General features: G+C 40.5%; 1 protein-coding gene across 1 annotated transcript in view; it reads left to right on the top strand.

Annotated features, from left to right (window-relative positions):
• ankef1a (ankyrin repeat and EF-hand domain containing 1a) overlaps positions 1 to 12,175 on the top strand; it is a 56,938-nt gene extending 44,763 nt beyond the window's left edge. The window contains exons 6-9 of the mRNA XM_010793462.1: positions 8,904 to 9,027; positions 9,364 to 10,180; positions 11,161 to 11,387; positions 12,011 to 12,175. Of these exons, the coding sequence (XP_010791764.1) occupies positions 8,904 to 9,027; positions 9,364 to 10,180; positions 11,161 to 11,387; positions 12,011 to 12,168 (1,326 nt within the window). The 3' untranslated portion in view covers positions 12,169 to 12,175. The remainder of the gene's footprint in view (positions 1 to 8,903; positions 9,028 to 9,363; positions 10,181 to 11,160; positions 11,388 to 12,010) is intronic.
• The last annotated feature ends 183 nt before the right edge of the window (positions 12,176 to 12,358 follow it).

Below are 12,358 nucleotides of genomic sequence, written 5' to 3'. Positions count from 1 at the left end.
CTATAACGAATATTGGAAAATACGAATAATCGCTGGCATCCCTACTCGCTACCGGGTGTACTTTGAGGGCTTATGACTCTGCAGACCATTTACATGCAGAAAAACCTTCATAACACACAAGGGGACGGGTAATAACCGGAAAAGCATGACATGGGACCTTTAAGTAAAAGTAGAAATACTAGACTAGAGTGTAAATATACGCCGTCCTGCATTGTACAAGTACAAAAGTATTGGCATAAAATACACTCAAGTACCAAAAGTAAAAGTACCTGCAGAATCATATTAAATTACTGGATTATTTTTATCAATACTGGTAAAGGTGGAGCTACTTTTAATTATTTGATATGCTGCTGATTATTGCATATTAACCTATGATTATATATCATAGTTAATTGTCGTAGTGTTGTATTAGCTCATAATCAGAATCTCTAAAGTAAACAGTGACTCATTTTGTAAAAGAAAAATTGTGGAGTAAAAAGTACAACATTGGCTTCCAAAATTGTAGTGTAGTAGAAGAATAAAGTACATTACCTCCAAATCATACTTAAGTACATTACTTGAGTGAATGTACTTCACTACATTACATTACTGCAAATATGTTAACATTTCAAAACACCAGAAATTAAAGGCGAGTAGGGCAAAAAATATTATTCCACTAAGTGTACTCAGAATGTTAATTGTGCCTAATAGCACCCTTGGGTTTGGCAAATAATCAACAGTGGTTTATATAAGTAGCAGGGAATGCAGTCTGATGACATGTAATCCTGGACGTAAAACAACAGAAGATCCATAAAGAAGATGGACTGATCTTTGAAACCACAGATGCGGCCAAATTCTACACACCAACACTTTAGTTAAGTACGCATGTGTGTGTATTTGTGTGTGTGAGAGAGTGTACATGCAGTAAAGGGTCATTGCCCGTGATTGCAGAGGCCACTCGAGACATGAGATGTACTTGCTGCAATCACAACGTTCACAAATCTCCAAATCAGAAAGCTTCTGGAGAGCAGCCAATCAATATCATAAACATCATCAAGGACTCTGCTCCGGCTCTCTGACACTCAACTTCTTATTTTCCTGTTCATTACATCTCCTCGACCCCAACAACTCTGAGTATCTCTCATCAACGTATGGTGCTGAGACATAGACTGATATACATGTGTCTGGCTGACATGTTTGGCTTCAGTTGGACTTAAAGACAAAACTGGTTTAAAGAAAACTGATGACACAGATTAAGGGATACTTTAAGACTAACTGCAATGATTAGTCAATATATCGATTAGTTTGATCAACAGATAGGTAATTCCAAAACATTTCTGATATTTGTATAATCTTTGACAAGGATTTTGACAAATTGGGATGGTCATTTTTCACTATTTTATGGCATTTTATCGACCAAACACTTGATAGATATAACGCAACAGTCTGCAGATTTATTGATGATGAGAACGATCGTTAACATAAAAAAGTGTCCCTTATTGTAGAAGAGAATGTGATAGCCCTGGGTGAAATTCTTATTCATGTACTAGAGTGATTGATTGTCCAGGACGTTCACATCACATTTGAAGACTGGCAACAATGACTTTTCCTTTAATTTGTCATCCATGTTAACCTCTGATGTTATCATGTGGAATAAACCACACAATAGAAATGATTCTACTCTAATCTACCATTTTATTAAACGCAAATGGTGTTTTGTGGTATCTAAACTAAGTTGACACACACACATTTTCCTCAACTGGGACATCAGAGAATACGCATAATTTTCTTGACGGACTGTAATGAATGTGACGTAGGCCATGTGTGTTTGATGAAACGACAGACGGACTGCGTATGCATTTTGGTAGGGTAGTGTGTTAGAGTATCAATGGGTGGACAGACGGGGCAGTCTAGAGGAACAGTTGAAAAAGGCTTTACACTGCAGCTGGCCCTTTCTCTTCCCCTCTGCAGCAAACACACACTCAGAGATACAGAATAGATCTGCTGGCACCAATTGTGTGTGTGTGTGTGTGTGTGTGTGTGTGTGTGTGTGTGTGTGTGTGTGTGTGTGTGTGTGTGTGTGTGTGTGTGTGTGTGTGTGTGTGTGTGTTGTCTGCTTGTGGCCGCACATGCCCTCACAGTGGGACATTCAGACTGAGGGACGGGACAGGGGTGTGTAGGATTTTGGGGATTTACAGGGTTAACACTGGGTTGTTTCTTCGTAAATATTCTTACATTGGCTGTATTCATGCTGTAGCCATATTTCAATTAATTTACAGTGGAGGGAAGAGCGTCCTTGAAGACAGTGGAGCAGATGGAAATATTGCAACAAATTAAATTGGCACCAGTGTCGTTTATGCAATAAAGGATTATCTAAAATGATTTTGAGTGTCTATTCTTGAGTTGTATACTAACAAAGAACATGTTGCTTAACTCTATGTCTAACTTAAAATAAGCAGGGAAAATGTCAATGAATTAGATTAACATTTATTTCCAACAATTTATTTTTGAATATTTCAAACATGATGGGGCATTTAGGCATCTTCCATTCTTTTCTTATATTTATTTTGTTTTTATGTTTTTTTATGTAATACCTATTTATCTTATATGCTTTTCTCTTGTGTGATCTATGCCTGTCTGTTTGTTGCTTTCTCTGAGCACATCAAGTCTAGCCTGTGGTGTGAAATGTACTATATATAAATAAACTTGACTTGATTGTTCAGTCTCAGTGCTCTAATCAACATAACGGGCAGCCACAGCAGGCGGCTGTTTCCACAGAAAGACCTCTGATGTACAAGACCTGACAGAGAGGAGGACAGAGGGAGCAACAAGCTGGAGAATGGAGTACTCTCAGGAGATGGAGGAGACCAAATCAGAGCCAAAAGGAAAGGTTACAAGAAAGGATTGGAAAATCATTTTGTGGAACTGTTTTTTTTTAGGTGGTTGTTAGTAGTACAACAATGGCAATTAAGTTACTTCCCAATTGTTCTAATACGTAAGTAACATGAATACAGTTCCTCCATGATAATGTAAATTCCAAATAATGTTTAAAACATTTAAATTACCAAACCACCTACATGTCTAAATCCCCCAATTATGAGAGCATAATTTCATATGGAAAAAATGTATAAACACTGTACTTCATGACAAAAAAAAGTGATGACATTATAATATATAGCAAGGTTAAAATAAACGTGTAATAGATGTGTCCAAAAACTGTGGATTTTGCTGCTTTCTCTCTAATAGAATGAGATACAACCAAGGGGCACTTAGTCACTTAGTTACAGAAATGGCAATCCCAAAGTCGTCCTCTGAAGGCCTGTGTGTGCTTTGAATCCGTCTCACAGTTGATAGGTTTAGCTGTGATCTTTCCTTTTGTCTCTTGACACTCACAAAGCCTTCCCTCTTATCAAAGATTCATTAGCTCACTAATCCATCCATCTAGCTCTCCATGCACATCGGCCATCCATTAACATTGAGCCATATCCCTCCGGAGAGACTGCTGAGATAATGCCCTGCTCAAGGACACAGGGGGTAATACATATGAAGTGATAGCCCACCTGGGAATTGAACCCACAACCACAAAAGCACCTTAGCAGCGGCTGCCTCTAGTAAGTGATTCAGAACAGTATCATATCCGCCTGCGTCCCGGAGGTGGCAGAGATCCTGCTGTTGTAATTCAGATCACTCTGCCAGCGCTCTATAAAGGACTATTTCTGTATCGCTCCATCCTCATCTAATGCTGTGCTGACTTTGAAAGAAAGGGTTCACTTTTTTCCCCCCCGACATTCTGTCCATTTGTCTCCTCCTATAATAAGTAACACCTGGGGGATTCAAATGCAAATCAGTCTAGAGGAGACATTTAAACATGTGGAAGCCGGTCCATTAGTTCATTTGTGTACTTATGCATTCATTTCCTGTGTGGCAGCGGGATAGAAAGAAGTTCTTACATTTACATGAAAGACACACATTTCCCATGTACGTCACATTATCTCAAATGAAATGTTTTAAAGACTAATATGCCTGTCCTCTATACAGTTCAGTTGGTAGAGCTGGCGGCCCATGTTCTGGGTCTAGATTTCTCCACATTCTGGGAACGTGGGTTTGAAATCGGCCTGGGATCATTTGCTCCATGTCATCCCTCTGTCTCTCCTTTTCAACACTGTCACTTAAATAAAGGCACTGGTTGCTAAAAAATTTATAATTAAACGGACAAATTGGACTAGAAACCCTCTTAAAGGGGGGGGCAATGGCACCTACCCAGATTCCCAGCCTCCTACGTCCCATCTCTGAGCTCTTGATACGTTTTAAATCTTCATTTAGATCTCAACTACACACCTCTAAAGTTCAGCAGCTTGCACAGTTTTGACATTAGTGCGGTGAAAAATAAAAAACAAACCAACATAAATAGTAGTCAAAATGGTTTCTGTGGTCATTACCATTAGTTTCTGGTAATGTTTGCCATGATGACACACAAACTGAAAACAGTACCATTACAGTCACGATTGTTAAATACATTTGACCATTTATCAAATTGATTTGAAGAAAAATATGCTACAAATGTTCCCTTTTTATTATCTTGTGCACTGTTGACATCATGTGTTGCATCTCATTTTCTGTCATACAATCACTTTTCTAAATAATACGCTAGACTGTATTGCTTATAAAAAGCCCTGTCCATTACCTATTCTTTGTCTTGTTAGATAGGCCAGCTGTCAACATCACCCTATTGAGCTCCAAGTCTATCATATCACTTCTGTATCTATTCTTCCATCTTGCTTCCTCTCTGTGTCTCTCTCTCTCATGAAAGGCTCAACAGAGATAGCACTTTTTTTCCCATGCTGACGTACACTAATGTACTAATGGATAGAGGAGATAAGGGGGAGAGGAGAGAAGGACAGTACGCCACACACACACACACACACACACACACACACACACACACACACACACACACACACACGGCGGGAATTCTCTAGGGAGGCAGATTTGTGGGCAACTAGCCCACCTCGTTGGGGGGAGAGGGGATCTGAAGGTGACATATGAGTGAGGGAGCAGAGGGGAAGAGTGGGGTGATTGTGGACAGGAAAACTATAAGACCTGCAGAGCGTGAGGATGATAATTCACTTAAACATTAGCACCGCTTAGCAGTAATATTATCTCTGCAAGATGTAGTCACTGAGGCTCTCACATTGGCCACACACTGACACATTGATATATCCTATTTCCTACACATGTCCACACTCACATGCCAAACTTTCAGAAACTGGTTCAGGAAACAAGCTGCAGGCATGAATGACAGACAAACTGTTGTGTATTCTGAGAAACTAATAGGAAATTACTCCGCTAACTTCTACTTAATGGGATAAAGATGGAATTAGTGTGCTCAGGTGTTGTGCTCATCTGCTCATTATGAGTTTGCATTGTAGAAGCTATATAGCACACACACACTCACACAAACACACACTCACACACACACTCACACACAAACAGACTGCAGCCCGACCCTGAGATTATCAATCATCTCTACCAGCCCGGTGTTTTTAGCAGTCTGAGCAGCCGATGCACTGCTTCAATCATCGTCTGCCAGTCTAAATGCTAGTGCTAATTAGCATTCACATGCTAAATTACCTCCCATCCCATGTTTCCTGATTAGGCTTAATCATTCTGACAGCTAGTTTTACTGCTAAGCTTGCAGAGCCAATGCATGCATGTCCCAAACTCCAGGAAGGGACCCAAGGAGCTCTCGTTCACTGCAGAGCTGTATCCAGATAAATAGACTGCTTAGATCAGGGTTTCCAACTGGACTGATTTACTGGACCAATGGCCTCAGATCAATTGAAGTCTTTGTAAGATGATTTACAGGCCTTACAGATTCTATTTATCTTTACTGACATTTTCTACAATGCTCTTTTTGATAAGCGTTGGATAGTTTTTCCCTAAAATGTATTTTAAAATAAACAAAAACTGCTTTTATATGTATACAATACTACTTTTGTTTTGCGCTTTATGTAATAAAAAAAATGTTGTTGTAATTTGAACAAGTTCATGGATGGACAAATGAAATAAAGCTTACAAATAGGTCAAAAATATCCTTTTCATCTTCAAATGTACCAGATAACAAATATAAAAGCGTAATTCTTTATAAATCAGAACATCTAATAGTGATACTTATTATACAAGAAATGTTGGTAAATGAGTGGATATATGTTCATAAAATTGTTGTTTTATTTGAGGTTAGAACTTTCGTATATATTGCTTGGTATAGTGTGGGCATCCTGATTCAAACAATGCATACAGCTTATGTATTGCTAAAAAGCTTATTTCATTGAGAGGGTGGAATACTGGGAACAGAGATAGGTTTATAGAAGATATAGGGGCAGTATACAGCATGTCACTGCCGTCACACAGAAGCTGAGGAGAGCACATGTTGCCAGAAAAAGGGAATTAGATCATCTGTGAGTGGGAGAGATGTATTGGAAGGAGCAGGGCCGGTGAACTCCTGATCCACCTCACTGGCTCTGAGATCCCCTGAAGTCTAACTAGTCTCACTTGTCTCAGTGTCTCAAGGCAGTGAAGTGCCAGCATTATGTCAATCAAGCGGCTGGCACGGTTACCTCGGTAGCTGCTCCAATCTGTCCTGTCACTCAGACTATCTTCCAAGATAGAAGGGAAAGGGAAAAGTAATTGGATTTGCTGCAAGCAGGGAAATGATGAAATGACATGAAACCACCCCCTCCCTTTATCCACCACACACACATCTACCTTCACACACCTACAGTATGCACTGCTGAGTAAACCAACTGTTCTCTCTCTACCTGTCTTGCTTTTGTTTCTTATTCTGGAAATACTTCAGGCTGCTGAGAGTTTCTTTTCATCTCTCATGATGTGGCGAGAGCGCCTTGTTCTCCCAGGTAGACAAAAGAGGAGACGGAATGAGGGGAATGAAAGGATTGCCAGGTTTTTAGCGAGATCAGAGAGGGGCTTTTTAAGGATGTTTCTGACAGAAGGCACAGAAGGCGGCCCATAGTGCAATGTCCTGCTGTTAAAAGCTATCTGCCCCCAACCTACACCATGTCTCCCCACAAAGTGATGTACTGCGGTGTTTAAAGGAGAAATGTAATCGTGTTCATGGCCGGTGGATTCTGACAAGGAGAGTCGTCTTACTGCGCGACAAAGCTGCAGCCTACATCCCTTGAACATTTCTCTACAGCCTAAACCAACACTGAATACAAGTGTACATCTTTCACCACTAGTAAAACCCTGCAACTCAGGGTTTGTTTTATTATCTTGCAGCCCTGTGTCTTGTATGGAATAGTCTAATATGTCCTTCGGCTTCCATTGTGAACTCTACATCCAACAACAATGCTTATATGACCACCATGTAACAATATCTTCGAGTAGTTCATTTAATGAAGCCACTGTCAAAAGTTACAATGTTTTGTTATCAAAAAGTTACTTTCATTAACTAATTTTTCCGCACAAAAACCTGAAATTGGAACACCATTTCTTCTCCGTTGGTCGCCAAGACACTGTCTCGGAAATATGTATCTAGACAGTGAAGCCTCAGTAGCGATTTCTAAAGGACCATTTCCAAGGTCAAGAAAGACTTTTCCAAGTCAACAACACTGTTTCTCGACAGCCCCTGTCACACTGTCCCGAAATTGACACCCGATGGACACACGATAAAGGAAATGTTCAAATTTGGCTCTGATCGTAACAACATCGGGCCATTCGTGAGGGCATCTTAAGCCATCGTATGACCGCCGGTGGAGTTTCTCAGGCTCCGGCAGCAACTTTGTGAGTGGTGGCAAAATCTCCGGAATGCCAAGAAATTACCAAAGGACCTTGCGAAGGTTCATTATCGTGTTGAATTTGTGTGTCCATTCTGCTCTTCGTAAGGCACTCGTGAGGGCATCTTGTCAAATCGTGTCATCTTCGTCTTTACTTCGTGTGATCATCGGTGCCATCGGGCATTTTTCGCCTCACGAAGACCATACGAAGGAAACAAGAAGCTGCCCGATTGTCTTAGGAAGGCAANGAGGTAAAGTGTGTCGCCAATGTAACCGGTTAAAACTCAAAGTGGCGATGAGGTCTTAAAATGTATGGAAAGGGTCTTAAAAAAGGTCTTAAAAGGTCTTACATTTGACTTCAGGATTCCTGCATATACCCTGGATATCCAAAACTTGTTTTTTGAGGAATAGCTGGAATATTAAATGATAAAAAAAATGTAATTACAAAGATACTCTAAGATAACTACCTCACCAGGTCAAAAAAGACCCACTTATGCATCTAAGGGTTAAGAAAGTTGGCTATTGGTAAGGATAGGGTGGTGCAGTGTAGAGGATTTTTTTAGAATCGTAAGGGCTACAAAAATAAAGCCAATGGGATTGAATATTGAAGAAAGTATAGGCCTTTGCCAAGCACATGTTCATGATACCAATATGTTTTGTTCAGCAGGATAATCCCAACATATTAACACCACTTTTCGGATTTTTGAATAAATGCATTGCCATACATAAAAAGCTAACGTTAGTCTACAAACAAACTACATCACAGTTGCATAACTTCACGTCACCACCACTAAGCTAAAACTGGACTCCGTGTTCAGCGTGATGACGTTTAGAAGTCTACATTTTTCACTTGTTCGAAACTTCAGTTTTTATTAAACATATTTACGCTTCTGACATTTATTTACTGACATATTTAATTTCGTGTGTGGGATCTTTTAAGCATGTATTAACCACAGACCATATTTCAGTCATGTAACCAAAAGCATGTTAAAAAAGTTGACTTTGAGACAAGGGAACCGGAAGTTCTTCATCATTCAACTCATGATTACCTGGTATTAGGACTCATGCCTGCACCACTTGATGAGTGGTGATGAGTTGATGAGCCTCTCTGTATTTTGTTGTGCCTCTCAGTTGATTCAGGTGCTGTCTGCGTACTCTGCAGACATGGGCGTGGTCAATATGGAGGAGTGCACTCCCCTACACTACGCTGCTGCCACCGGCAATGCTAACTGCTGCAAGTTCCTGGCACAGAGAGGTGCTGTGAGAGAGTCTAACAATAATATGCATCATAATGTCAATACATTCAACTTCAGCTTTTTCTGTCTTTATTAATGACACAAAGATAGCTCTGTGGAAACTACTTCTTACGCCATAACAAGAGTCAAGAATCCTCTCTGTTTTTCTATTTTTAAGCTTATATTAGTGTTGTGATACCTGTAGAGCCAGGAAATTAAAAGTTTCAGTAAAGTTAAAGTATTTGACAGGAAGAAAAAGGGGTTGTACAATGTGCAGCTGCAAACACAGTCCTAAATGAAATCAGGTAATTCTACCATATGTTCATATTTGTCCTAAAACTGTGATCTATGTTCAGGTTGTAACCCCAAACTGAAGAACCTGGAGGGTTTGTTGCCACGGCAGATTGCCAAAGACGCCGGTCACAAAGCAGCAGCCAAGGAGCTAAAGAAAGCAGAGCGGCAGCACGGGAAAGGAAACAAATCCACGAGTGGCGGCCTCCTGTCAGATCTCTGGGGCCTGACCCTCCACGACTGGTCCAACGAGTACGAGACGGAATTACAGCAAGTCTGTGGGAACAAATCAGAAACAGTTTCCACCGTGATGTTTATCTCAGCGTTAGAGGAACTAAAAGCTCCAGTAGATCTAGAACAGATCCATCAAGTCATCTCAGCCCATGACAAGGGAAGAGTGGGGTGCATCAGCATTAATGACTTCATCAAAGGCGTCAAGTACATCAAGAAACCACTCCTCCTCTCCTCATATATGCCTAAAAAGAAAAAGGGTGAGAAGGGAGGAAAAGGTAAGAAGGGTAAATTCGTCCTCCCTTTGCCAATTTGCACCCTCCCGCCGGAGCATATGCCTCGCCGACCAGACGGAGGCCCGCCCCATTTCATGATCGAGACTTACTTCAACTGCTCAGACACCCGGAGATTTGCTCGTGACCAACCGCCAGCACATCCCATAATGAACGACTCTGGGTGGTACCTAGAAAAGCCAGACACTGTCTTCGTCAATATCAACTGCAGTGTAAAAAGTAGAGACTTGGAATCTTTGGACCTCGCTTTAAATCAGGGGGTTCCTGTGGATGTTCAAGATCAGTTTTACAAAACCCCGCTGATGGTCGCCTGCTCCAGTGGCAACTACGAGGTGGCACAGTTTCTACTCAGTAGGGGGTGAGAAAATGTTGTTCTCTTTTCTTTAATTTAGATTTCCAAGCTCAGGAAAACGTTCTACAAGCAAATTTTCTTTGAGGCAAAATGAAGGCAATACTACTTCCGTGATGTCACTTGGGCCCACTTTTTAGCTGAATCAACTACCTAGTTTGAACAATTGAATACCCCTTATCTAAATAATTCCATAAAGTTGTAAAATATGATAAAAGCCAAATTGTTTTCTGTCTTCATTCAGGTTGGAGGCTTAAGGAAAACGCAAGTTTTCATGCATATATGTTTGTCAGGCCATTTTGGCTTCATGCACCACAGCATCTTGTGTAACTTTAATACGAACAAAGGAGGCCACACTGTAGGCAGTTGTTTTTATACATCCATGGTGCATTCTTGAGTGTGTATACAGCTTATCTTGTGTTATAATAGACAATTCAGTGTAATATTGTTTGTGCTCATTTATATGTTAGCTCCAGTAAAGTATTTTTTTGACTGCTTTATACCGTCATTGACCGCTTCTCTCACCTTTAATGGCTAGTAGGGGTCACAAGTGTTAATAACCAACCAAGTAACAAGAGGCCTTTTTGTTAAACTGCAAGTTGCAGGCCACATTTTGGCCATTGTTGCCCAAAATTAACAAAATAATTCAATACCAACTAGCTAAATCGGTAGAGCTTGATAATATCAGGTCAGTGGGCCTGAGCCCCATGTTGTTAGGGGTGGCATATAATTTCCATATGTTTTGATGCACCAAAGTTAAGCATAATACGGGATTAATGACTACCTGTTTTTTTTTAATCTTTGCTGCCTTTTTGTTTGTTTTTGTTTTGTGATAATGAAAACAAAAATATATACTTTGTTTTTAGTCACACCTTTATAAGACTTTTAACTTCACTGAAAGAAGTACACAAATCTGATTTTCTCTCAGTGTGTAACTCTGTGCAGTGACTCGGAACACACTTTAATAATAATACACCTTTTCCTGACAGGGCGGATGTGAACGTGTGTGACCAGTTCTTCTGGACGCCCCTCCACCATGCAGCTTACGCTGGCCAAGTGGAGCTAATTCTACTTCTTGTTCAGGCGGGGGCTGTTGTCGATGCCCGGGGCCTCGGTAGAGGCACGCCCCTAATGAGGGCCATCGAGACCTCTCGACCCTCGTGTGTGGACTTACTCATAAAGGCGGGAGCCAATGTCAATGCAGAGAACAAGAAAGGTTTGTTCATCTAAAATACAAAATAATAAACTATTAAACTATTTTCAAATAGGTCAAGGTCCTGAAATATAATAATAACATATTGATATATTTACTGAATGTGTTTATATTCACAATACATTTCGGGAAAGCTGTACATATTTGATAGTTAAAGGGGCCTATTATTATTTTGGGGGGGTTTTCTTTCATGTAGTGTCTTATAGGTTTTTGTGCATGTAAAATAGTCAATTCCCTCCAGAGGGATTTCTCTCCCATACACCACCCCCTGCCTTAAACGCCTCTATTGGAGTCCTTTGTTTACACAGTGACATCACTATGTAGCAGACACACTTCTATGATAGCGCTCTAACACATTGTACGTGACATATCTTAGCGGTTGACCAATCACAACAGAGCCGGCCAACCAACCAATCGGAGCAGACTGGGCTCTGGATTCAGACAGAGGGTGAAATGAGGTGCTGCAGCACAGATAGTATGAGGAGAATAAAGAGCTTTTTGAACATTAAAGCATGGAGACATGTCCCAGTAGAGACACAACATACAAATATGAAACCTTGAAATTAGCATAATATGTCCTCTTAAACACTGTGACATTCACTTAACAATAATTTATTTTCCTTCAGGACTGAACTGCCTTGACATCGCCAGAGTTTTTGCAGACTCCCGGGTGATGGACATGGTCAAAGAAAAGATGGATTCTATGCCTAAACCAAAGGAGACAAAGGGGAAGGGGGGCAAAGCTGAAAAACCTAAATCTGCCAAAGGAAAGGTACCCAAGTAACTCCATAAACTCTTTTTCACCTGCCTGCTACAGACTTATTAAAATGTTGTGTCTTCAAACTTTCCCTGATTTGTGTGCTGCATGTGGGAACAGGATATAAACAATCACGATGGAAAAAAGCTTCATTTTCGCTGATGTCATAACATTTAAAATGTTAAAGGTTTGATAAGAGCCAAGCCCTATATTGCAT

This window comes from Notothenia coriiceps, unplaced genomic scaffold (genome assembly GCF_000735185.1).
Source record: "Notothenia coriiceps isolate Sejong01 unplaced genomic scaffold, NC01 NC01_scaffold00037244, whole genome shotgun sequence".
Lineage (NCBI taxonomy): Eukaryota > Metazoa > Chordata > Actinopteri > Perciformes > Nototheniidae > Notothenia > Notothenia coriiceps.
This window is presented reverse-complemented; position numbering and strand designations above follow the sequence as displayed.